Below are 27,390 nucleotides of genomic sequence, written 5' to 3'. Positions count from 1 at the left end.
ACAATTTTATAAGGTAAACTATTTTGTTTTGAAATTTCCTTTTCCATGAAACAATCTTTTGTGAACATTTATCTACCCGATATGAGAATATGTACAATATGTATCTATCATTCTTTTTGAAGGCTGCATAATATTTCATTATTTGCATTTGCTATTATTTAGCCATTGTTTCCAGTTTATCCCTAGTAGAAACAACAGTGCAATGAGCAACTCATCTGATTATCTGAGGAGGATAATGTCCTAGAGTTGAGGTGCCAGGCAAAGCTGTACTTTCAGTACAGATTAGGAACAGGACCTCCAGAAGGGGACACCGATTGACACTTCCTTCCCAGTGCATGAAGGCAGCTCTCCCCCCACCACCCACACTGGTGCCGCATCTCCTTTGTCACGTTTCCCAGCCTAATGAATACAAGTTGTCATTGTTACATTTTAATTTGTTTTATTTCTAGTGATCCTGACACCATTTCCTTGGATATTTGCAGTGCTCTTTATAAATTTCCTGTTCATCTCCTTTGCCTATTTTTTCTCCTGAGTGTTGGGTTTACCTGGGGACACTAACTCTTTGTTTTAGACGCTTTATCCTAGTTTTGTGCCTTTAAATCTTGTTTACGTTTGTTAACCATATTGAAGTTCTGTACTTCATTTTCATTTATTGTTACATCGTTTAATAGAATTATAGCATTTATTATGATTTTCATTTAGTTAAACCTTTGGTGTCATGTTAAGAAAGCCTTTGCCTATTCTAGGGCCAAAGGAAAAAAATGACCTTTCTTTTCTTCTTCCTTTTTTTTTTTTTTTTTTGGCTTTCTAGTTTCATAATTTTATATTATAATTTTTAAAATCTAATATATTTTGGTAAAGAGCAAATACCCATTTTAATATTTTTTTGCAGAGTGGCTTGTCAACTGTCCTAACACTTTATTAAAGAATCCACTTTAAATCCACAGATTAGAGGCTGACTTTATCATCCACTACATTTCTCTATTTGCTGAAATCTATTTCTGATCTGTGTGGTTCTGCTGCTCTTTCTGTCTGTTCCTGAATTAGTGTCATGTGAATCTTCCTGACCATTTTTCATAATTTTTAAGATAAACTTAAGCAATGTTTTGTCAAATTCACTAAAAAACGTTAGAAATGTATTGTTATGAACTGTTTTAGTACAGTCTTTCTACCCAAGACCAGAGTATATTTATAGTATGTTTATCTGTCTGTTTGTCTTCTTTTACAATCCTTAGGAAAGTTTAATAGTTTTCTTCATGTACCTCTCATACACCTCAGGTTATATTTATTTTCGATTCTTTTATGCTTAAAAGGCCTGGCATATAGGACTATTTGAGAAATGTTACTTGTGACTAAACAGTTTCTGTCAGTATAAAACAACAACAGCAATAAATATTTGTGTATTTATTTTATATCTGGTCATATTTTTAAAAATAGGTTTTAAACCATTTTTAATCTGTTAAAATTTTTTCTAGGCAATCATCTATACATAATGATATATTTCTATTATTTTAAACTCATTTTATACTGGATAATATTAACTACATTTCTTCTATTTTCCAATTTTTATACTATTTAGCTCTGACTAGTATTTCAAGATTATTATTAAATAATGAAAAACAGCTAAAATGTAGTTAGATCATCATTTTCTTATTCTTGACTTTAGTAGAAGTGTTTCAAGTGCTTTACTACAAATAATGACAGAACTTAATTTGAGGGGGAGGGGGTAGAGCTCAGTGGTAGAGCACATGCTTAGCATGCGCGAGGTCCTGGGTTCAATCCCCAGGCCCTCCATAAAAAAAGAAGTTAATTTGACAGTAAGCTTTTCACTAAGTTAAGGAAATAATTGTATTTCTATTCTTACCAAAGTTTTAAAAATTAGGCATTCATTGAGATGATTATATGGTTTTACATCTTTGTCTGACTCATATAAATACATATCCTAATATGGCACCATTCTAACCATTCAGTTAGAATATACCTAACTATGACTCATTTAATCTTTTAAATATATTACCGGATCCTACTTGCATGTATTTTAAGATTTTTGCATCACTATTCGTAAGTATGGAGTATGAAAACTGGTCTCTGGTTTTCCATTTGGTATACTTCAAATTTTAAAAATCAGCACTATTTAACTTTCACAAAAATAATTTGCAGATTTTCCATTTTTTTATACATTAGAAGATTTTACAATAGCATTGGAATTATTTTCTTCCTTGAGAATATGAAAGAATCCACTCTTGGAGAGGTTAAGAGATTAGATTAGCTAGTGGTTTATTTGATCATTTAAATTTTCAAGTAATCAGCTTTGGAATTTTTTCCGTTTTACTGTTTATTTTCTAATTCATTCATTTATATTTTTATATTAGTAATTACTTCCTTAGCTTTAAGGATTTGTTATATTTCTAATTACTTGAGTTAAATAATTAATTTACATTCTTAACACTTAATAATAAAAATATTTAAGCCTATATATTTTACCCTTATTACAGTCTTGGCCGTACCCCACATGTAGTGTTAACAATATTGTTACTTTCTAGTTTCTACCCCTGCAAAGTATTTTTCTCTATTTTTTCCTTTCTTATTTTTTAGATTTCAGGTGGGCAAAACTGGTTGAGTCGTCATCTTTGATTTATGACGCACTGTCATCTTTGGTCCACAAATAGTGTCTTTATCTTATTTATTTGTTTACTTATTAATATAATGAACACCCATGAACCTACCACTAAACTATTTTCTGTTTGATCCAAGGTTTGTTTAAGAATGACTTTAGCCCAGAAATGAACCCACAAACTTTTTGGTCAATTACTCTTCGACAAAGGAGGCAAGAATATACAATGGAATAAAGACAGTCTCTTCAGCAAATGCTGTTGGGAAAACTGGACAGCAGCATGTAAATCAGTGAATCTAGAACAGTCCCTCACACCATACACAAAAATAAACTCAGAATGGATCAAAGACTTAAACATAAGACAGGATACAAGAAACCTCTTAGAAGAAAACATAGGGAAAACATTATCTCACATACATCTCAAAAATGTTCTCCTAGGGCAATGTACCCAAGAAATGGAAATAAAAGCAAGAATAAACAAATGGAACCTAATGAAACTTACAAGCTTTTGCACAGCAAAGGAAACCATAAGCAAAATAAAACGACAACCTACAGAATGGGAGAAAATATTTGCAAAAGATGAAATTGACAAAAGCTTGATCTCCAGAATATATAAGCAGCTCATATGACTTAATAAGAAAAAAACAAACAACCCAATCCAAAAATGGGCAGAAGACCTAAACAAGCAATTCTCTAAGGAAGAAATACGAATGATCAATAGGCACATGAAAAAATGCTCAACATCACTAATTATCAGAGAAATGCAAATGAAAACTACAATGAGGTATCACCTCACACCAATCAGAATGGCCACCATTCAAAAGTCCACAAATGACAAACGCTGGAGAGGCTGTGGAGAAAAGGGAACCCTCCTACACTGCCAGTGGGAATGCAGTTTGGTGCAGCCACTGTGGAAAACAGTATGGAGACTCCTCAAAAGACTAGGAATAGACTTACCATATGACCCAGTAATCCCACTCCTGGGCACATATCCAGAAGGAACCCTAATTCAAAAAGACACCTGCACCCCAATTTTCATAGCAGCACTATTTACAATATAGCCAAGTCATGGAAACAGCCTAAATGTCTATCAATAAAGAAATGGATAAAGAAGTTGTGGTATATTTATACAATGGAATACTATTCAGCCATAAAAATGACAACATAATGCCATGGATGTCCCTGGAGAATGTCATTCTAAGTGAAGTAAGCCAGAAAGAGAAAGAAAAATACCATATGATATCACTCATATGTGGACTCTAAAAAAAAAAAGAAGACAAATTAACTTAAATATAAAACAGAAACAGACTCATAGACATAGAATACAAATTTATGGTTGCCAGGGGAGAGGGGGGTGGGAAGCGACAGAGTAGGAGATCGAAATTTGTAGATACTGACAGGTATATATAGAACAGTTAAACAAGTTTATACTGTATAGCACAGGGAAATATATACAAGACTGTGTGGTAGCTCACGGTGAAAAAGAATGTGAAAATGAATATATGTATATTCATGTATGACTGAAAAATTGTGCTCTACCCCGGAAATTGATAATGTAAACTGACCATAACTCAATTAAAAAAAAATGACTTACATTTCTAAGGGTTTGCTTTTAATCTTTCTATTTTTGCTCCACCTAGCAGATTCCTTATCTGTAAAATAGACTTAATAATAGTACCTATTTCATAGGGTTATTACAAAAATTGAATGAATTAATATTTGTAAAATGTTTACAACAGGGCCTGGCACATAGTGAGTACTATTTAAGTGTTAGCTATTATTTTTATTATTATTAGGTTAGATCAGCTTTATTAACTATAAATATATTTTTAGATTTCTTTGTCTTCTTTCTACTTGATCTGTCAAGAACTAACAGAAATGTGGTAAAATCTCACTGTACTATTACACTGTTACCACTTTTTTCTATTTTTGTTTTACGTAAGTGCTATGAAATCCCAAGCAAATATATTCATAATAGTTGTATTTTTATTATAGGTTGGACCCTCTTTGTTTTCCCTCCAGGCTTTTACCTTGTTTAACATTAACAAACAAAAACACTCCGATTTTTGTCATTGTTTGCATCTGCCTGCTGTATCTTATTATTTCACTTTTAATATTTCTGAGTCACAGAGTTTCAGGTTTGTCATTTGAGAGCATATAGCTAAAGAGTTTTTTTCCCAGCCCATTTAGAGTCCTTTTCTTTTAAAAGACGAATTTTATCCAGTTACATTTATTATTAAAACACATTTGATCTTGCCTTTGCCATATTACTTTCTGTTTCCTGATTCAGTGCTTCCTTGTTCCTATCTTTTGCTGTAAAAATCTCTGTGTTCTTAAAAAATTTCCCCTTTAGCAATTTGGAAGTGATATAGTCTGCTTTCAGTTAAACAAGTTTATAACTTTAAATAGCATACTAAGATTTCTTTTTCTCAATATATCATTAATGTGGGTTTTTTGTTTTTTTTTTTTTTAAACAGTGCTTGGCTGTCTACCCTGATTACAGTCACCATTCACTTGCCAAAACTCCTCCTCACTTATGCTAGGCTGAGCTTTTCCTCCACAGCCTAGACTAAATGGCTCTGGCTGCCCTTGTTTGTGGCTGTTTAAAAACAAAACTCGTTAACATATTGTCAAATCCTCCTTCTCTGAAACCTACAGAGATCTGGCTCTAGCTGCCAACGGTAAAACAGCATGTAGCCTGCAAGCCATGGCTCTAGGCCCATTCTGGGACGGGGCAGGGCAGCACAGGGTGGGGTGGGAGGCCCAGAGATTTAGCAGTGACAGCACAGGGCCTCCCTATGGCCTCCCCCACAGGAGGCAGCACGGGCTGGAGGCACACAGCCTGGGATCCGAGTGGCCCTCTCCCGAGCCCAAAGCATTCCTCATTAGGTGCTCACGCACGAACGCCTCAGCTCCCCAACAAAATCAGATGCTTGCTTCCTCTGGGCCAGTTAAATGTCTGTTTCTTCTACCTTCTTGATCACCCCTCTCCCTGTTCCCCAGAACTTTCCACAACCCTCTCCAGGGCTGTTCCACCTCCTCCCAGAAGGGGCTCTGAGAGGTCAGAGCAGAGTGCTTGGGAGCGAGATGGGGTAGGTTCTCCTCCACCCGGGCTTAGATTCCACAGGTGTACCCCAAACCTCCCTGCTCTCCAGCGTCCAACTCCATCTCCATCTGCTTCTACCAGGGAGGCTTCCTGACTGTCCCAGTCCCCCTTGGCCTCCCATCACCCTGCGTCATCCACTCCATTCTTGCTCAACTCTCTCGAGCTGAATCTGGTTTCCTCGACTAGACAGGGAGAGGGCCTCTGAAGCCAGAGCCGGCGTCTCCTCCTCCTATTGCTTCTCCGTGGCTCACAGGACTAGTAGATACAAGGAGGGCTTAGAAAAGAGCTATTGAACAAATGGAAAGTCAAGACAAAAAACTCTGGAATCTGACTGTCGGGGTTCAAAGGGCACATCTGCTGCTTGTGAGTGGTGGAGCTTTGGGCAAGTTACTTAATGTTTTTACAAAGGGCTGTTGTGGGGATTAAATGTGATAATGTGTGAACTACATCGCTTGGCACCTCGCCCCAGAAGACACAGAATGAGTGGAGCTCCCAGTGTAATATTAACCAGCATTGTTAACTGCACTGAACCAGTCTGACGGAGCACCTGATGCTGTGTGCAGGTGGGTGCGTCACCAGAGCTTGGGTGTGGGTGGCTGGCGACCTGTGACCTATGGCAGCTGTGATCTGGGCAAATCAGTTCCCTCTGTGGAACAAGGGGGCCTGGACAAATGCCCTCTGTGAGCCCTTCCTGCTCTGACCTCCCTGTGTGCTGTAGGTGTTGAGAGTTTGTGAGTTGATCCCTGATCTGGGGCCCTGGGGGAATGCATTTTCAGCAGAGGTCCTGCCCCAGTTTCTGACTCAGCTTTCCAGCTGGAGACCTCCTTTCTCCGCCCTCCCCTGCTCCTCCATCCCTCCCTGCCCAACCCTGTATCCCCAGGAGGGTACCAGCGCTCCACTGCTGAGCAGGATCATGAAGATGATGAACGTCTCGAACCAGCTGTGCTCCACGATGCGGTAGCAGGTCTTGCGCAGCCTCCACCAGACCTTCCCTGGGGACTGTGTGGTGTCCACAGTACAGCAGGGACAGCGCCGGACACAGCCTGGGAGAGAGGGAGAGGGAAAGGGGTCAGGCCCGGCCCACAGCCTGCGAATGCTCACATCTGATGGCAAAAAGCTAGCTGGTTGAAGGAATGACTGAAAGAGGTTATAAGGATGGGTACTGAACTTGGTGACGTGGTGGGCGGGGCTGTGGTGGCGGGCAGAGAGAGGGTGACTGCAGGTGTCGTCCTCAGGGGCCACACTCAGCAGGCATGCCGTGGGGAGGCCTGATGAGCCAGATAACCAGTAAGTAGATGAAGGGCCTGGCAGGTCTGGGCAGGGGCTGGGTTTGGGGTGGGCTCCACCTTGCCCTCTGCTCATCTGAGAAACTCTCCCCCTGGGAGGATGTTCTAGATCCCCCTAGGGTGCTCTGTCCCTGGGCCTTGTCCATGTTTGCAGTTTCTGAGCCTTGGGAAGGGCAGATCCCTCAGTGACAGACCCAAGTGACGTGTTATATGGAGGGCAAACTCGTTTTACCGCCAGCAACCCTCCAAATATACCACTGATCCATAAAAGCTCCAGACGCCAATCACCAATGTGCGACATGCCACACCCACCTTGAGGATCTACAGAGGGCCTACTATGTGCCAGGCACTGTGCCAGGGACTGAGGGGACAGAGAGAATCAGACCCAGTCCCTGCTGCTGTGGGGGCAGGCAGTCATACTACCACCCCCAAAACCCTGCCACCAGCCCTCGGTGCAGCCAACCCACAGCTGCCCAGCCCAGCACGTCGCGGACAGGCTCACCATGACTCACGTCACTGGCAGACGGAAGGGCCCCAGGGTCACGAGGAATGGGGAAGGGACGGCAGGCACTGGGCTCAGAGTGGGGTTTGACAAGGCCTGTGCTCCCAGGAGCTGTGGGTCCTCCTGCCCCTCTCAGAGGGGCTAAGGCTGGGACAGAAGGCCACCCAGGGCAGTACCTTCGGTGAAGCAGTCCTCTGGATCCTTGACGTCCTCGCCGAGGTCGGGGATCTGCTCCAGGAGGTCAGCAGTGTTGGTCATGTCAGCTGTGCTCCCCTCGGAGTAACTGTCCTCGGGCATCTGTGGGCAGGACGGCGGGGCAGGTGGGCGAGGGCACGAGTGAGGGCCGTGCAGCAGCCTCTAGCCTTGGACCCAGAGTCTAGAGGAGCCTGGGGCTCCCTGAGGGGAGGTGTCCATTGTACACCTTGGGAATCTAAGCCCAGGTGGAGGAGAACCTGCCATGAAGGTCACCTAGGGCCAGTCAGGGATGAGCTGAGGCCAGAACTCAAGGCTCCTGGGTCTGTGATTCTGATCTGTAGGAGTCTAGGGCAGGGCTGCAGGGTTGGGAAGGGGTTCTGGGAAAACTCTGGGGATAAGGAAGGCATCTATGTGGAAATAAAGCAGACATGGGGCACAACACGGACGCACACTGGGACATGGACACACAGTGGTAGCTGGGCACATGCAGAGGGAACAGGCGTGCCGCACCCGAACAGTCAGAGGCAGGGTCACAGGTACACAGGCACAAGGTCAGACACACAGAGGACAGGCCAGCAACCCAGCCCACATTTCTCGCCTGATTCATTTGGGGGCTGATGTGATGCACAGAGCCTAGAACAAGAGCGAGAAGGTGCTGGGACCTTCCCAGCCTGGCCATGCAGGGTTCTGCCGCTCTGATCTCGCATAACCTGATTACAGAGTATGTGTGGGTGTCCTTATGAGTGTCCGCGTGTTTCGTGGGTGGGCGCCAGCATACAGGGTGAGGTAGTTCTGCCCGGTCCCCCTCTTTGGGCCAGCACACCCATCTCTAGCTGCCATGAACACTGTTTAACACTGAACCCCTTCTCCAGAAAATTGTCTTTAGTCAGGGACCTGCTATCCCTGGAAATGGCTTGGGAGTTACAACCCAAGCCTGGGGTAGCTGACACCCAGTGACCGACTGATCCGGAGGAGACCAAGCTGAGGCTAGAAACCAGCCAGATGCCGCCTGGAGTTGCTGCTTTTGCCTCATCCTGCGTCTCTGGCTTCCTTACGGGTCTCTCCTGACAGCTCTCCCTCAGTGAATCACGTGCACAGGAAGCCAGGCTGAGGCTCTGCTTTTAGGGACCCACCTAATGACACATGTGGCAGGGGAGGGTGCTGTGAAGGAAGGGCAGCCTCCCTCTGCTTCAGATCCCGTCTACATCCCCCAGCTGTTGGCCACCTCATGCTGCTCAGGCTCCAGCTCCACTCTGGGGCAAGCTGGCTTCCTTCCCCTTCCTTTGATGACTCAAGGTGGTCTCAAAGTCCTCTTTAACCTTGAGGTTTGTGATGAGGAAGGACTGGATTCCCGGGAGATGGTAGAGTGCTCCTGGGTACAAGGTGGCCCTGGGGGTCTCCGTGGTCCCCATGGCTTTGAGGGTCACGCCCTTCTCCCAGATTTGCTGTGAGGCACAGCCAGAGGGCTTCACATGGGCTTTCTTTCCTGACACAGGTGCTGCCTTAGGTGCGTGGGGCTGTCATGCGGGACAAGTTCTCAGGATCCCGCTGCAGGTGAGATGAGGGGGTCTTTCTCCCAGACTGTCTCACTCTCCCTTTTACGGGTCCCACGGTGAACTGACCACAAGAGGTGAAGAAGTTACAAAACTCATTCAAAGATCAACATTCTAGTCCAGGAGCCCCTTCTGTTCGTGATGCTCTGCCCCTCTTGGGTTTTCCTCTTCCCACGTGCCTTCGTGTGTCAGACTCTCCAGGGGAGACGCATGGCCTGCATAGTCCGGACAATGTCTCCACCATGACCTTGTGCGCCCAAACTGGCCATGCTCACAAAGCCTCCCGGGGGTCCACCCCATGAGAGGAACAAGGCGAAGGAGAAATGTTCTGCTGGAGCTGTCACAGCTCTGAGGTCCGGCTGCAGAACGAGGGCCCCCGGCGCTGTCTCTGAACACGTGGCCTCCATCTTCCCAGTGAGGTGGGATGTGGGGCGGGGGGTAGTCAGCAGTGCCACTGCCCAGTTAGCTCAGGGGATGCAAACTCAAAGGGGGCCAGGCTGGAGATGGAATGAAGTCAGGCAGGTGGGGTCTGGCAAACTGGAGCGCTCTGGCCGGTGTCGAGAAGGCAGTTACCATTTGTCTCCAGCGGGGCGGCTCTTATAATTTTTTTTCAAGAGAAGCCAGAAATGCAGATTTAAAAAAAAAACAAAAACAAAACAAAACCCACAAAAGTTCTAGGTTTTAAATGTTGGTGGTGAATTCAAATTAAAACACTTTTATGTCCAGAACAAACCCCTACAGCAGGCCTCACACTTGTGGCCTGTTTTTGTCCAGGTGAGAAGCAGCTGGTGGCTCATGTGCCAAGAACTTGTTCTCAGAGCTCCCCAGTGTCCCCTGGGATGAGGTCGTTCACAGGACAAACACTTGCCGACAGGACCAAAGCACAGGAACCATGTGAGGAGGGGGTGAGCACAGGGAGGCCTAGGGTTAGTCCTGCATCTTGGTCCTGGGCGGGCCCCATGGCCCTGGACCCCACGCCATCCCTCCACTGTCAGGACAGGGCTGTCCGTGCTCCCCTCTGCACACGGGTCTCCCACGCTGCCTGCGACAGCGGCTGTGGTTCCCTCCAGCAAACTCAGGCCTGGCTCCAGCCCCAGCGGCAGTGCCCCACCGGCTTCAGGGACAAAGGTGCACGTTACCTCACTGCACCCTGGGGCCCGGGCCCCTGTTCTCCGCTGCTGCCGCAGGTCTGCCGGAGCCGCACTGGCCTCGGCCCTGGAGGAGGTGGTCTCTGACACCTGGCTCCAGGCCCTGGGCTGTGGGAGGGCCTCGGGGCCACAGGACACAGGCTGGGATTCCTGCTGAAGAGACCCCCCCGCAGCCCATGAGCTGCCAGGCCAGAGTGTTTCCAGGACCCTGGCTCTGCTTCAGACCCTGCCCGTGCAGTGGGGTTACTGCCTTCTGCCCTCTTCATGGGGCCTCATCTCACTGAAGACCCCTCCCTCAGGGATCCTGAATGAGTGACTGGCAGGCTCCTGATAGGTCCAGGCAAAAGGTAAAGTCCTGGCCTGCCCAGCACACATCACCCGCTCCTCGTGCTCCCTGAAGGGTGCAGCTCCCAGATGCTGGCATCTCCACTTCAGAAGGACATGCTGACGTCCCCCGTGAGTTCCCATGGCACCCCAGCTTGCTTGCTTGTGCCTGCGTGCACACACACACACACACTCAGGCCCCAGGGAGCTAGAGCCAACAGGCTCGAGAGAAGGAGAAGAGGAGGAAAAGGAGGGGCAGCCGGAATTCCACTCCTGTGCCACGAGCATCCTGGAGCTAATTGGAAGCCGTGGTCCTGGCTACGCTGACGCTCCCCCTCCCCCAACTGACACCATGGCTGTCCCACAGCCTGACTGAAAGGGCAGAAGCTGGCCTCTGGGACCACAGCGGGGCAGGAGGATGTGGAACCGAGCCTGGAGCCTCAGATCAAATTCCACGCAGGGGAGCAGCTGCTCTTTTCAGCCTGGCCCACCCAGTGCAGGCCCCAAGGAAGCGGCCAGGTTGGGCCCAACGAAACAGAGAACCAGTCCTCACTGTTTGACCTAAGACCTAAGGGGAAGCCATCTGAGCCTGGCTCAGGCCATGAGAAAAATGAGGGGGTGGGGTGGGGTACTGTCTCTTTGTTCAGACGTTAGTCCTAAGTGTTAAAAATAACAGGTTGGGAGATAAGATAGTGCTGTCTCTGACACCTGCCATCTTAGGGGTGCTTATTTTTAAATCTCAGAATTAGCCCTGGGCCTGGGAGGAGGGGAAGGGGCAGTGAGGAGGTCAGAAGACCACAGTCCTCCCTCCCCAAGACATTCCACCGTTAGTCCTGCGGGGGGGGGGGGCACAGAGAACAGGGTTGGGGGCTGGGGGCCACAGGTTCTGGCTCTCCCTAGATGCATGAGGAACTCCTAGCAAGTCTCTCTTGCTGTGCCTCAGTTTCCCTTTCTGTACAATTAGCTACCTGTGACCAGCCAGGGAATGAATGATGGACAGTAGCCCCTTCCGAGATGACTTCCTGGGCTGGGCAGAGAGGGTTGGGAATTGGTCTCCATGAGGCTGGTTCTTGGGACATGGCCTGTCCTCTACCTCCAGGCCATTCCTGCTGGCGCAACTGCTCTGAGTGAGGCTGGGGCCCCTGGACAGCAGAGCCCTGGGCCCTGGACAGTGCTACACACGCGAGGAGGGTCGGGTTGGAGGCTCACCTGCTTGCTGGACTCCTCCCCTGTGCTCAGACTGTTCTCCTCGTCCTCCTCTTGGTCATCCGTGTCTGACTCGGCCACAGCGATGGGCACGCACACAGGCTCTGGATCCTCAGGCGTGCCCTGGCCGGGCCGCTGGCCTTCCTCAAACCGTGTCTCCTTGTGGGCCGGTGGTGCCTTCTCTGTCCCTGGGAGTGGCTGGGGGCTGGAGGTGGCCACGCAGCTGGGCAGCTGGCCCTGGGTGGCGAGGGCTGCGGGCTTCTGAGGCCGCCGCTGCAGGAGCCCACAGCAGAAGTCCCAGGTGGTCCTCTTGATGAAGCGCAGGGCCCGCTGGATGCGGGCCAGGGCCAGCTGGAGGTTGTTCAACTCCCCGTCCTCGTCGGGGGCTGTGAGGTTGTCTGCGCTGAAGGAGCTGAGCAGCAAAGCCAGGAAGAGGTTCAGGACCTGGGGAGACAACGCCGTGCCCTGGGTGCTCAGCCTTGGCCAGAATAGGGGCGCCGAGGCCCGGGGACCTTAAGGACTGCCAGAGGCAAACGGCTCGAACCCTGGGCGCTCATCCTAACCCCCCACACTCTTGAATAGAGAGTTTGGCTGTAAAAGGAAAGACAGATTCTCATTCCTCCTCCCAAGGGCCCAGACACAGCCTGTGGGGTCAAAAAGGGAGCTTCAGAGGCTCGGAGGGGAAAGCAGCAGCCGCGTGGCAGACAGAACTGAGAGAAACGAGCACCGGGGTCCCTGCGATCTCCAGCCCGAGACGTGAGCTGGCGGGGGTGGGCCGGGCTGGTGGGTGGTGAACGAGCCCAGGGAGAGGACTGGGGCTGACTGCGTGGAGGCAGCCTCAGGAGTGGTGTGTGGTGCAGGCTGAGGCTGCAAGTGTGTGCAGAACAACCTGGGACCCCCATAAAAAGCACCACTACTGGTGAGTGTTGTGGGGGTAGCGGGGCGTGAGGCAGCCCAGCCACGGCAGCCATCTCCGCCAGCCCAGAGCTGCGTTGCTCGGCACCTGTCAGTGCAAGAGCAAGAAGACAGGTGGGGTTCAGACACAGCCATCGCCCCTACTTGCTCGGTCCCTGGTGCGCGGCTCCCGGGCAAAGGCAGGGCTGAAACCTGAATCCATACCCAGGGGGCCTGCGATTTCCAAGGCAGGACTGACATTTGATTATAGCCCAAGGCAGAGGTGGCAGATCTGCTCCACTGGCACTTTTGTGGACCTGTGTCTCTGAGACAAACGAGCGGAGTTCTGGTGCATGGTAGGGGCAGCAGGCCTGCCTGACCTTGTGGCGCACTACGGCAGAGCCTAGCACCTGATGTTGGTGGATCTGCAAGGTGGCTCTGGGCGCAGCACCTGGGGGACACCAGGCCGGGTGGCTGACATTTCCACGGCTGAGGTGGGGACAAGGGCAGCATCAATAAACTACTTTGTAAACCCACATAACGAGTAACAGACAACACCACAGAGGGCACTCCCCGGTGGACATGTCCTGCAGAGGAACACTCAGTGGCTCTTCCAGTGGAAGCTCTCGAATCCTGCCTACCACACACCGCAGATCAGAAGCTGGTCTGGAAGCCTCTATTCCAATGACAGGGGAGCAGACCCAGCCTGTCAGCGCTGTGACAACCACAGGGCCAAAAGGAGGCCTTGCTCAACAACCAAGGCATGCTCTGGTCACCACAACACTAACCACACCCCCAATCAAGGGGATAACAGCCAGCACTGCAGAGGAAAGATGTGGCAATCACCCGTAATAAAAACAACCCCCATGACAAATTAATGCCATGTGCAGCAACATGGATCGACCTAGAGATCCTTACTGGGGGAAAGGGGGGGGAAGGGATAAATTTGAGGGTTTGAGATTTGCAAATGTTAGCCACTATATATAAAACACAGATTAAAAAGCAAATTCCTCCTGTATAGCACAGGGAACTATATTCAATGTCTTGTAACAACCTTTAACAAGAGTATGAAAACCAATATATGTATGAATATACATGACTGGGACACTGCTGTACACCAGAAATTGACACATTATAACTGAGTGTAATTCAATTAAAAAAAAAATCAAAGCTAGAGAATTCTCCCAGACTTCAGACAATACTAGAGCTATAGTAATCAAAACAGTGTGGTATTGGCACAAAAACAGACACATAAATCAATGGAACAGAATAGAAAGCCCAGAAATAAACCCACAGACTTATGGGCAATTAATCTTTGACAAAGGAGGCAAGAATATACAATGGAGTAAAGACAGTCTCTTCAGCAAATGGTGCTGGGAAAACTGGACAGCAGCATGTAAGTCAATGAAGTCAGAACACTCCCCCACACCATGCACAAAAATAAACTCAAAATGGCTTAAAGACTTGAATATAAGACTAGACACAGTAAACCTCTTAGAAGAAAACATAGACAAAACATTCTCTGACATAAATCTCAGCAATGTTCTCCTAGGGCAGTCTACCCAGGCAATAGAAGTAAAGGCAAAAATTAACAAATGGGACCTAATTAAACATAAGCTTTTGTGCAGCAAAGGAAACTATAAGCAAAACAAAAAGACAACCTATGGAATGGCAGAAAATATTTGCAAGCGATGAGACTGACAAGGGCTTAATTTCCAGAATATATAAACAGCTCATACAACTTAATAACAAAAAAACAAATAACCCCATCCACTGGACACCCGATCTGAGCCCCTGCTCTGGACTCAGACACGCCAGTCAGCGAGCTGGGGGTGAAAATTCTGGTGAAAGCAGTGGGTAAGGTAAGGTTGGGGTGCCAGGCCTCAGAAACTTGCCTTTGGTTTAAGGAAACACGCATTCACGTGGACAGTATGGGAAGGTTGAGAAGTGGGTACTCCCGTTTTGTCTCTACATGGAGGTGATCACTTTTGACACCTGGTGGCCTTTTTTTATGTCATCACTGGCGGGTGGGGTATGTGATGTGATTCAGAGTTGCTGTCCACACGGACCTCTGGTCTGGCCTGCCTCTGTCCCCGGTAGCCTACCCTGAATCCTCCCCAACATCCCTCACTCACGCCCGGCCTCATATCCCCTGGCCTCAAGCATCTGCAGCCAGGCCGGGGGCAGGGCGGGGGGGGGGGGGCCTGGGCAGCCTTGTCCACCCACCGAGGACATGAGAGCCTCCCCTGTCCCCAGCTTCAGAAGTTCGGCTGCTGCCAGTGCTTTCCCCGTCAATCACGCTGCTGCTCCCCAACCCCTGCCTGATCATCACTTCCCATTTCAATGGCAATCTTGCTTCCACCCACGCCCGGCAGAGGCCCAGTTCCTGAGGCGGCCAGGGAGGGGGCTGCGTGGGCTGCATTAACTTCCCTCCTCCAACAGCCTCTAATCTTCTCATCCCCAGGCAGATCCGCTCGGAAATCACAGGCTGCGTGTGTGAGGGCAGCTCTGCCTGGCCCTGGGCTGAGAGCTCCAGGTACTTGCATCCTCATTAGAACAGAGTCTGGTGCCCCCGGGCTGGGCCAGGGGTGAGTGAGGGGCACCCCAACGGGCACCAGGTTTGAGGGGAGGGAAGGGGGGTTGCGAGGCCAGCCAAAGCTGGGTTCCATCAGCACTGTGCACCGATGCCTGCTTCCTCTCTGGGCTCCCTTCACCTGTGGGGCCTGAGGGAGACTGGCCCCACCCTGGCCTGGTTAAGGCACGTGGGAGGAGAAAGCAGGCAGGTTTGCAGAAAGGCTCTGGAATCTGCAGCCCACAGTACTCATACCACCTAAACCTCTCTACGAGCTGACGTGAGCCTCTGCTGCCCACACCAGTGGGAGCCAGACCATGCAGGGGCGATGGAGCATGTGTGGTCCCCCTGTGTTCCCCAGAAAGGTGGCTGCATGTCCACAGAGGACACTGACTTCTCCCTGAACCACTGACTCATCCCCACCCTTCTCTGGCATTCAGGTTTGATCTCCCTCAACTCCAGAATTCCCCACACTGTAGACACAAGGCAAGATGCACCTGCTCTGGGACAGACAGGTGGTCATGGGCACCAAGGCCTGGGCCCTTCTTGACAGGATGGCAGGGACTCCCACCACAGCTACCCAGAGTGACATAAAAGGCTCCTATGGGCCCACCTCACCTGGACCACCACCTGCCGGCATCTGTGCTTTGCTCTTCCTGTTCCTTCCCTCTCTAGTATCACCTATCAGGTCTGCTCCAAATCCACGCCTCCAGGAAGCCTTCCTTGATTTCCCCAGCTGAAGAGGATAAGCACCCATGGGCTCCTCCTTAATGGCTCTGACTATTTTGACCAGCTTGAAAGTCATCTCAGGCCTGTTTGCACTCTCCACCTCCTCACTCTCTCAAGTTGGTGAGAAATGTCAGGGCCACGGTGTGCCTAACACAGCATCTGGCACAGTATTTTGCATGCAACACGGGCTCAGCAAAGTTTGTCAGGCTGAATTTAAAAACCAGGTGATAAATCACTGACAGTAAGTGGTTAATGAGCAAATAAATAAATGTAAAGTGAATAAATAATAGATAAGTAGGTAAATAGGTGGGTGAATGAATGAATGAGCAAATGAAGAGTGATGTGAATGAATGGACAGCTCAGTGAGTGAGCAGCTAGATGGATGAGCAGATGGATGAGAAAGATGAATGAATGGGTGAGCCGGTTGATAGATGGATGAATGCAGAGGTGGATGAATGAGTGGAGGGATAGATAAGTGAATGGAAAAATGGGTAATGAATGGATGGGTGGATAATTGGGTGAGTTAATAGATGGGCAAATGGATGAGTAGGTGTGTATGAATGAATGCAGATTGATGGATGGTTGATGAATGGATGGGTAAGGGAATGAATAGATGGGGGCTATCTGAGTGAACGGACAGATAGATGGGTAGATGGGTGGGTGGGTGGGTGGGTAGCTAGCTGGGTGAGTGAATGGACAGATGGATGATTGAGTAGGTGGGTAGCTGGGTGGTTGAATGGATGTGTAGGTGAGTGAGTGTGAGGCCAGTGGCCAACTTACCACCAGGTTGCCGATGACCATAACAAGCAAGAAGACCAGCAGGCACAGTGACTGCCCAGACACCTCCATGCAGTCCCACATGGTCTCAATCCACTCGCCACAGAGGATGCGGAAGATGATGAGAAAAGCATGGAAAAAGTCCATCATGTGCCAGCGGGGCAGCAGGCCCGAGTCGCTGATGCGGTGCCTCAGCTCTGAGTAGTTCTTGCCAAAGAGCTGCATGCCCACCACGGCGAAGATGAACACGATGATGGCCAGCACCAGCGTCAGGTTCCCCAGCGCCCCCACCGAGTTCCCGATGATCTTGATGAGTGTGTTCAGGGTGGGCCATGATTTGGCCAGCTTGAAGACCCGAAGCTGGGGAGGAAGAGGTCCTTGTGAGGGGCTCTGGATCCCACTCCCCATGGACACCCTTATGCCCCTAGTTCCTGCCTGAAAACCTAGGGAGCCCTTAGAGGTCACGGACACCTGTTTCCCCCTTTTCCCTCCAGAGTTTCATCAGGCTCTGCCCTAGGAGTCAGGTCAAAAGCTCCAGACTCTTCTCCGCAGTTCAGCCCTTCTCTTTTCCCCACATCAGCCTTCTACCCACCTTGATCTCACTTCCAGGAACCTCCCAGTAGATTCCCCCCATCATAAAGTGTCCCTCTTCCAGGCCCTTCCTCATCAAGTATCCTTCCAGGCCAGCTCTAACCATCCCTGACTCGCCCAGTTGCCTCCATCTTTCTCTCCTCAGTCATCGTCATCATAGAGAAAGGGAGCTGGTGCTTAGCATTTATCGAACACCTATACTGTGCCAGGCCTGGAGCTTAGGATGAGTCAATTCATGGCACTATTATGACCTCATTTGACAAATGAAGAAGCCAAGCCTTAAAGGTGGAGTAACTTGTCTAAGTCCCTTGGCTCATGGCAGTGGAGTCGGAATTGGAACCCACAGCCTGGGCTTTCTCTTCTCCCCTACCATCCTGCCTTCCTAGCCTCAAGTGAAGCCACCTCCTCCAGGAAGCCCTCCCCGACCTGCCTCCAGTCCCACATCTAGACCTCTCAGACATTTTGAACTCCAAGTGTGGCCCACAGACCCGTAGCTTTGACATCATCTGAGACCTGCTGAATTGGCATCTGCAGTTTAACAAGATCCTCAGGCAATTTGTGTGTGGATTTAAGTTGCAAAAATGCAGATTCCAAAATCAGCAGGTAGAGTTACAGAGGAGCTGTCGGCAGACTTGGTTCCACCTGATACTTGCCATGTGGCTGTGGGGCTTAGTCTGCTTGTGAGTGGAATGGGGATGGAGGAACACTAGCTCCTCTCCTGGGATCCTCACAAAGGGGGCATGTTGAACCATTATGGGCTTCGCAAATCGTCAGGATGGCCACCCCAATTGCTCTCTGGAGGGAGGGGTATCTCCTGTCTTGCCCTCCTCTGTGCCCCCCGATCACCAGCACTGGGGTACCTAGGAAAAACTGCTGGGTGAAGGCATGAAAGATCAGAGTAGGGGTGACTGACTGGTGACCTTGGACAGAACATGCCTGGTGCCCCAGGCCCCCTCCCGCCCCCTGCTGGGCCCAGCCGGGTACCAGGCGGAAGGAGCGAAGCACCGACAGGTTGCCCATGCGGGACAGGCCCAGCTCCATGAGGCTGAGGATGACGATTATGCTGTCGAAGATGTTCCATCCCTCCTGGAAGTAGTAGTAGGGGTCCAGGGCGATGATCTTGAAGGTCATCTCTGCTGTGAAGATCCCTGTGAAGACCTGGGGAGGGAGTGGGAAGCAGGGGTTTCCAATGTTCGGGCTGGAAAAAGCCTCTGGCAGCGGGGGCACCCTTCCTCCTGACTCTCGCTCCAGCAGGGTCCCCCGCCTGGGCTGCCAGCTCCTTCTGCACCCAGGCTCCCAGTGGGTGCTTGCTAGGCCATGGCTCAGCCCTCTGGGGGCTCGGTGCCTTCAGCCAACTCCACTGTTCCCCGGGTGTGACCTGCCAGTCTGGGCCTCAAAGACTGGTGCCACTGGTGGCTCTGCAGGGACTCAGCGCTGGGAGGCACCTGGGATCAGGGGAGGCTGAAGGCGGGCTGTGACCTGCCCTAGCTCCAAGCCCCTTAGAGTCCGCGTTACCCAGGGATGTTTCCCCTGCTCCATACATGCCAAATACCACACTCCCACAAACATGCCTGCTTTCATGGGGCGGGGCCTTTTCCCGCGCTGTTCCCACTTCCTTCCTGGCCACCTGCTGACTCTTCTCACTGTGATAATAATCAGCCACTATCTCCTGAGGGCTTGATTACATGTTAAGAGCTGGGCTAGAGTGTTTTGTGTATGTTGCTTCTTTTGGGCTGTCCGACAATCTGACAAGAAAGGCATCATTGACTCCACTTTACAGGTAGGAAAACTGAGGCACTGAGAGGTTAAATAACGTACCTAGGGTCAAGTAGCAAGCATGTAGATTTGTGAACCAGATGAACTCATCCCTATCCTTCAAGATTCAGAGCAATCACTCTCTGTTGGGACAACTGACGTCCTTCAAAGTCCAAAGACCCCCATTCCTGGGCTCTCAGATGTCTGACATTCTTTACTGGGCATGTTTTCCCTAACAAACTAATAGCCCAGGTAATGCCCACCTTCTCAGAGTCATAAACCCCACCGCCCTGCACAGACCTTCAATCTCTTATCTCACCTGCAACCAATCAGGCACCTTGTGACCTTCCCTTACAAGACACCCCCATAACTGGCCCTTGGGACTCACAGGCACCGCTTGTCTGTGTGGCCCCCTGTTGTCTATGACAGCAGACACTAAGATACTCCTTTCTAGTCCTACACTTTATCTCTGGTAAATTCTTTCACCACCCCAAGCACATCACCACGTCCCCATACGGGCCGCCTGGTTGTGTCCCACAACATTTGATGGCCTGAACATGGCTAGGACGCCAGGGAGCCCTTTGGGCTTCTCTCTCTCCCCGTATGGGGGTCTCCCCCTGGCTGGATTGGACGCTCCACTCTGGAGGCCAGAATCGTCAGGGCAGGCTTTCCTCTTATGCTTTCCTTTCCTCTCTCATACTTTTCTGTTCTTCCCTAGCGTTCGGACGTTCCCTGGAGTCTTGCTGAGGACTGAGGAACCCTGGCTGGGCTGCTCTCAACGGGCTCTGAAACTCGGTCTGACAGATGGAAATGACCAGTAGTAATGAATGAACGTGGGAAAGGTGTCTTGTCTTTTCTAACCCTTCTCTCCCCTCCCTCTTCCTCTGTCTCGCCCTTCCTCTGACCCTGGCCCTCGACACACTCCTTGGTCCCAAACCACGTTGTGCACCTCTGCGCCTTCTCTCTGCTTTTGGGATCAGGTCTCCACATGGCCGTGCCTCCTGCCTTCCATCACCGCGCCGGTGGGTGAGTCCCCCCACTTTTTCTTTGCTTTTCTGCCCTTGAGCTGGTTTTGGCTCTTGCGCTGGTTGGCTTCTCTTTCTTGAGGGACACCCAAAGTAAGAGGAGCCAGAAGTTTAGCCTTTCTCTTTCTAGGGGATGCTCCAGAATAGAGTCTGCACTGGTTTCCTTCTCTTTGCTTCTTCTAGTCCCAGGAGCTCACCTTTGGGCTGCATTTTAAAACACTGGGATAAGTTCGAGCTTCAGATCTTAAAGAGATAGTGACTTGTCCTCTTCTGTAATACAACCTGGCCATAATACCGACTTCCAGATCAAGAGGCTTGGCCACTTAATGGAACCTAAACTCTAACATCATCTTTCAGCCTAATCTCTTGTCGCAACTAGGGCAAATGGTACGAGGTCTCATGTGTCCAAACCTTTATGGCTCGCTCTCAAAACTCAGATCTGGTTCTGTAAGGGACTGTCTGATTAGAACTTGTACTGGTCAGTCTGTGACAGCCATGCATGTATGTGTTTTGTACCTTGTGCTCTGTCTTGTGAAATGGGAAATTCTGGTTCTGTTCCACCATGGAGCCGTCTTGGGCAAATTCTGTCTGACTGGGAAGATTTAATTGTGAGATAATACTGTGTGGCCACAATATTCTTTAGACTCCAGAAAAATTGGTTTAGGGAAGCTTTTTAAAAATTACAAAACTGGTTCTTTTTGAATTTTCAGTTAGGAAAAAAAACTAGATACTTCTTCAAAATTCTAACCCTGAGAGAACAAAAAATATTCCTAGGAGAAGAGAGATAAGAAAAGAGACAAAAGGCAAGCCAGACAGACGGCGGCCACCGCCACTGCCATCGCTCATTCCATGCCAGGACCAGAGAGAGGTGTGGCTCCAGAAATAATCCAAAACCCACCAATCCTTTCACCACCCCCCAAACCTCCCTCACTTACCTTAAGAGACTAGGAAGTATTTTAAAAACCCCTTTTTGCTGGCTTTTAAGGGAACAAAGTCATTCTAGGAGGAACTTGCCTATGAGATGCAAAAATTCTACCTGGTCTTCTCCAGGAACCCTTAGCTCACTATCTTTTTAAATTGCAAATTTTGGAAAGGGGGCAAGGCACAGCCTAGGAGAAGCTGTCCTGCCTCGGGGGATTGTTACAACGTTTAACTGAATTATTTCTAAAGCTCAGTAATCTAAATATATATCAGGATCTTACGCAGAGTTAAAGTTAATCCAGTTGTTAGGTTTATGGTCAACTACCTATATCCAGTAAACTTCTGGGTTACCTTGGTGGATTGCTCCACTCTAAGGGTCTAACTGGTAGGCCCTTAGGAAGTGCATTCTAGAAGAAAGAAATTATAGTTCTGTGCTGGCCCCTAGTAATATTACTAGGTGGGATTCTCTCACTCGGCCAATTAATACCCGCTCTAACCCTGGCGATAGACAGGAAGCTTCTTCTAAACTTGCTCAAGCTCAAGCAAAGCAAGAAGTGGCACCTGGGAGCAGTTAGCCAGAGGTACAGTGCATAGGCTATCTGTGATTACAACGGTGTAACTCTAGATGTGGGAAGAAGCAACTAGAAGGAATGCTTTCCTGGACTGTAACAGGCCAGAAAGACGGACGGTCCGGAGGCTTTTTGCTCCTGTTAGTAAGGCCTAGTCCTGCAACAGCACGTTGAGTGGCCCGTCAGTGAACTCCGCGCCTGACCTAGGGATGAGCACTCCGAGCACTGCGGGAGGAAAGGGTCATGAAATGCCTCCCAAGCCACAGTCAAGTTCATGACCATGAGGACTCGTTCCATTCGCCTCGACAAGGATTAAGTCGCAAGCTACTGAAGTCGCTGACCTTCGGTGCGCTCTGAAAGGAGGTCAGGGCGGAGGTCGGGAATGAGGCACTCTCTGCTCTGGGAAAACTGGTGAGACAGGCCTTCAGATAGTTAGACATTTTCAGATTTTATGAACCCAAATTGTTGCATCTCCTCGTATTTAGAAAAGCACTAAAATCATTAATGGTAACATCTACCTAGGCCACTAAGGAAAGCTGTCTTACAAAAACCACATGGCTCTTAACGTCCCACCCAAGCAGGCCCGTTCGCAGCTATAGGTTCTGAGCGCTGGACTTACACGCCTGCTATGTTGGGTATGGCAGTGCTTACGGAAACCCAGTCACGAAACAGGTCTCTGGCTTGTTCTCCAATGCTTTTTCCTAGATCTCTGAAGGGAGAAGGTCTTTCTTTTCAGACATTCTCAAATTTCTTCTGTTTTTACTGGGTTTAGCTTTTTATTTTGGTATCCGCCTATTTTTATGCTGTATTCCTCTCTCTTACAAAAATTATTGTCTCTGAGGTCCAAGAACTTAGGAACAAATATACCTTCCTAACAAGACTGTCACCACGAACCAAGCCAATATCCTGGTGACGCAGCCCTTGGATGACACTGGGGCCTCCTTTCACTCCCACCTTTAAGGCTGCCGGGGTGTAGGAGCCCCAAAACCCCAGACAGACTGGCACCATAGGCAGGGACAGTGCGACGCCCACAGTTCAGCAGGAAGTAAATACGGAAAAAGGGACTCTCACCCCTGTTCCAAAGATTTGTCACTGCCAATCTGTCGGGGGAAATGAGGGGCCAAATGACGTCCTTCAAAGTCCAACACTGACCCCCATTCCTGGGCTCTCAAAGGTCAGACATTCTTTACTGGGTATGTTTCTCCTAACAAATTAATAACCCCAGGCAATGCCTACCTTATCAGAGTCATAAACCCCACTGTCCTTCGTGGACCCTAAACCTCTTACCTCACCAGCAACCAGAGACTTGTGCATAAGGCGATCAGGTATCTTGTGACCCGACCCCATAAAACACCCCAACAACCGGCCCTCAGGGCTCACGCAGGCACCCCTCATCTGTGTGGCCCACTGTGGTCTACGACAGCACACCCTAATGAACTCCTTCTTACTCCCATACTTTATCTCTGGTAAATTCTTTTACCAACCTGCGTGTCAGCATGTCACCGCCCGGCCGTGCCACTGTGCCTACAACACTCTCTCTTCTGGAAAGTACCTGAGGTAGGCAGAGGCTGGACTTCACCTGCTTTGTTAACTCGAGTCCTGAGTGGCCCAGCTTCGGCCAGCAGACAGCCACAGTCAAGGAGCCCACCGTGTGGTGGCCCAGGCAGCTGAGACCATGGCTAATGGCTCTGAGTTGTGCCAACTGCTATGGCGGGAACATGGTCTGGGAAGAGGGCCTATCCCAAGGGCGTGTGACTGGTGGGAAGCTGGGGCCTGGAGTCATCTCGAGGGCACTGAGGAGGCTCTGAGGTCTTCTGCAGGGGAGGCCTGAGGTCAGAGGGCCAGGCTGCCTGGGGACAGTGCCGGGGCTGTGGCAGCTGTGGCGGTCAGAAGCAGAGGCATGGCTGAGGCACCTCTCTGGGGTCAGCACTCAGGAGTGGGGATTACCCCGTCCTGGGTACCTCCCCTGAGGGGACTCTGTGCTGAATGGAGAGGAGAGGCCCTAGTCCTTCCTCCTTTGCTCAGACGAGGCCCTGAGGTAGTGGTCTGGGGGGAGGGGACTGGACAGCAGGATGGCAGGTGGGCGGGCACCTCTGCACTGCCATACAGGGCACCACCCATCAGCCTAGCCCTCGTGACTTCAGTGGTCCCTTTAGTGTTTGTGTTCAAAGGGAACACTTCTACCAGCTGGGGTCTTAGGGAAGGAGGAGCCCCTGGAATCTTCCAGCCTCAGCTCAAATTCCTGGGCTGCCCGCACATGTGAAGAGGCATCCTTGGCTTCTGTCCATTTCCCCAGCACCCATAACTTTTCCATCCCTCTGACCACATCTGCTGTTACTCTTCCAGCCATGCTTGCCTCCTCAGGGCCTTTGCACTTGCTGCTCCCTGTCCCTGGATCACTCCTCCCCCATCCACAGGACTCATTCCCTTCAAGTCTCCACTTAAAAGGCACCCAATCAACTCAAAAAGCTTCTTGATACTTAAAATCGTGGCCCTGCCCATCAAACTCCTTCTCCCTCTTCCTTACTTCATTTTTTGTTCCCTCGTATACCACCATCTGACATACTATACACACAGTTGTGTGTTTGTCTGCCGAGTCTCCTCCAGCTAGACTTAGAAGTTCCACAACAGGACAGACCTTTCCTGTCTTTCTGAACCTGGAACAGCATTCAGCCTCTAGGCGGTCCTCCAATATTGGTTAAATAAACACGCAAGTGGTTGGGCCTTAGACCTCCTGCAGTGCCCAGCTCCACGCCCCTTCTTCTAGAAGCCCTTCCCGACTCAGCCAGAGTCCCTGCACAGGGCGTCCCTGGGTGCCCCTGAGGGCTAGATTGCCCCTCCCTTGCCCCCAGCACTCAGGTCTCCCCGGCCCCCGCCTCAGGATGCCAGGGTGGGTGTGCTCTTACGGCCAACAAGGACTCATACTCATTTCTGGGGAAAGAAGCTCAGGAAAGATCCCCCACCTCACTTTGCCTAGATTTGCAGCTTTTTTGACAATAAAATAGTAGGTATTAGGTGGGGTTGGAAGTCAGGAAAAAAAAAAAAGGCAGCCACTTTTGGGCACTGTGTTTGGGGACGTGATGAGCAAAAGATCCTGTCTACCTGGAAGCTCTTCGGAAATGCAGAATCTCAAAGACCCTAGACCTGCCGAATCAGACTGCATTTTTGACTAGATTCACAGGCGATCTGTAGTTTGAGAAGTGTTATTTTTGAGTACTGGATTTAATTTAAACTTGGTGTACTTTGGAACCCTCTACAGATCCTTAAAAATGTTGATACCTGGGTCCCACTCCTAGAGATTCGAGCTGAATTGGAGTAGAGTGCCCCAGTATGAAGTTTTTAAAATAAACTTCCCAGGTGATTCTAATATATAGCTAAGCTTGAGAACCACTGCTCTGAAAGTCCATCAATTTTGTTGTGACTCCTCCTTCCAAAGGCTCACCACTGACTTTCTAAAGCCATGAGATCAGAGCTGGATGGTTTAAGATGTGCAGAGAAGGGCAGCCAGTCCCAAAGCAGGGTCTGCCGTGGTGTGATCTGGGGCCAGCTTCTCCATCTCTCTGAGCCTTGAGTGTCCTCATATGTAAAATGGCGATGATAATAACTCCATAGGCAGTTTCTAAGAATTAAGAGCTAATGGATGTCAAGTGGATGCTGCCTATGAGAGGGCGGTTATTGTACACATTGGTCTCATTTATGATGGTTACTGAGAGTGGCTGAGAGCTCCAGGCCCAGGCAGGGGCTGCTTTCAGATGCAAACAGCTCTGCACACTTTAAGGTCTCCCTGGGACCTGGCAGACAGGCTGTGAGTGTGGGGACCTGCTTCCCCTGACTCCTGGCAGGTGGTCCACTGAGCCATCAGGGCTGCTCGTGGCTTCCCAGGAAGTAGGAGGGCGTTTGAGGAACCCAAACTCTCCTGATCTTGGCTTATGTCTTTAATATGATCATCCTGTACACACTGTAAACTTGCTCTTGAAACATAATCCCTTGTGAACATCCTCCCAGGCCAATTAAACATGACCCACAGCATCATTTTCTTTTTCCTTTTTAGAGGGATAAAACAGTTGTGGGATATTCCATTGTACAGATGTGCCATACGTAGTTTTACCATTGCCTTGCGATGGGCCTTCTTTTGTCCCTATTAAAGAAATTGCCCTAATAAATCCCTTCCACATACATATTTTAAAACAACCTGCTCAATTCTTTTCTAAAGATAAATTTCTGGAAATGGAATTGCATTGTCAACAAGTGTTTTTCGAGATTCTAACACATAACTGTCAAATGAGTGTCAGAGACAGGTTTTAACCAATTCCATGAGCCACAAGGGGCAACTGTTTCCCTCTTAGAGATGCTAACCCTGGGGATTCCAGTCCCACTAACCTTTCCACTCTAACAGGGCAAAGGCCATCTTTTATTGTTGTTTTGTTGGACATTTGTTTGATTTCTGTTATTCCCTTTGGTGAAACTGCCTACTCATATCCTTTGCTTATTTTTTGATTAGGCTGTTTGCCCCTCTTTGGTGTTCATTAGAAATGTGCTTTATCTGTTAAGGGTATTATCCTTTGTGTGTATTGCAATTATCTTGCTTTGTCATTGTATTTTTTAAAAATTACAAAATATCCCACTTTAGAGTGAAGGACACACACAGACTGAAAGCGGGAGCACAGAAAAAGATACTTCATGCAAATGGAAATGACAAGAAAGCACAAGCAGCAATACTCCTATCAGACAAGACAGACTTTAAAGCAAAGACCACAAAGTAAGATAAAAAAGGACACTACATAATGATCAAAGAAGCAATACAAGACGAGGGTATTACCCTTGTTAACATATATGCACCCAATATAGGAGCACCTGAATACATAAAACAAATACTAAGAGACATAAAGGGAGAAATTGATGGGAATACAATACTAGTAGGAGATTTTAACACCCCACTCATGTCATTAAACAGGTCTTCCAGAAAGAAAATCAATAAGGTAACAGAGATACTAAATGACACAATAAAACAATTAGACTTGGTTGATATTTTTAGGACATTACATCTCAAAAAAGCAGAATATGCATTCTTTTCAAACGTTCATGGAACACTCTCTATAACAGACCACATACTTGGGCACAGAAGAAGCCTCAACAAATTAAAGAGTACAGAAATTATTTCAAACATCTTTTCTGATCACAATGGAATTGAACTCTAAATCAACTATGGAAACACAAACAAGAAAAAACAACAGCATGGACTCTAAACAACATGCTACGAAAGCACCAGTGGGTCAACAATGAAATCAAAGAAGAAATTAAAAAACACTTTCACACAAATGACAATGGAAATACAACCACACAAACTCTAGGGGATGCAGAAAAAGCAGTACTAAGAGGGAAGTTCGTAGCGATATAGACATTCCTCAAAAAAAAAAAACAAGGACAATCTCAAATAAACCACCTAACTTACCACTGAAAAGAATTAGAAAAATATGAACAAACAAGGAACAAGAAAAAAAAAAGAAATAATAAAGATCAGGGAGAAAATAAATAAAACAGAGATTTAAAAACAATAGAAAAAAATCAATCAAACCAAGAGCTGGCTTTTTGAAAGAGTAATAAAACTGACAAACCTCTGGCA

At 48.8% G+C, this 27,390-nt stretch overlaps 1 protein-coding gene across 8 annotated transcripts in view; it reads right to left on the bottom strand.

The window, feature by feature from the left end:
- Positions 1–27,390, bottom strand: part of SCN5A (sodium voltage-gated channel alpha subunit 5) — a 100,968-nt gene that overhangs the window by 15,278 nt on the left and 58,300 nt on the right. For 4 of the 8 annotated variants that reach the window (XM_074345218.1, XM_074345217.1, XM_074345220.1 and 1 more), the window contains 6 exons: positions 18,482–18,655; positions 16,910–17,266; positions 11,938–12,378; positions 10,396–10,557; positions 7,685–7,805; positions 6,609–6,763 (listed from right to left, as the gene is read on the bottom strand). In XM_074345218.1, the coding sequence (XP_074201319.1) occupies positions 6,609–6,763; positions 7,685–7,805; positions 10,396–10,557; positions 11,938–12,378; positions 16,910–17,266; positions 18,482–18,655 (1,410 nt within the window). The remainder of the gene's footprint in view (positions 1–6,608; positions 6,764–7,684; positions 7,806–10,395; positions 10,558–11,937; positions 12,379–16,909; positions 17,267–18,481; positions 18,656–27,390) is intronic. The other 4 variants (XM_074345221.1, XM_074345219.1, XM_074345223.1 and 1 more) reach the window with 2 other exon arrangements.

Source organism: Camelus bactrianus, chromosome 17 (genome assembly GCF_048773025.1).
Source record: "Camelus bactrianus isolate YW-2024 breed Bactrian camel chromosome 17, ASM4877302v1, whole genome shotgun sequence".
Classification (NCBI taxonomy): domain Eukaryota; kingdom Metazoa; phylum Chordata; class Mammalia; order Artiodactyla; family Camelidae; genus Camelus; species Camelus bactrianus.
The sequence above is the reverse complement of the archived record's forward strand: the minus strand, read 5'-3'. Positions and strand labels throughout refer to the sequence as shown.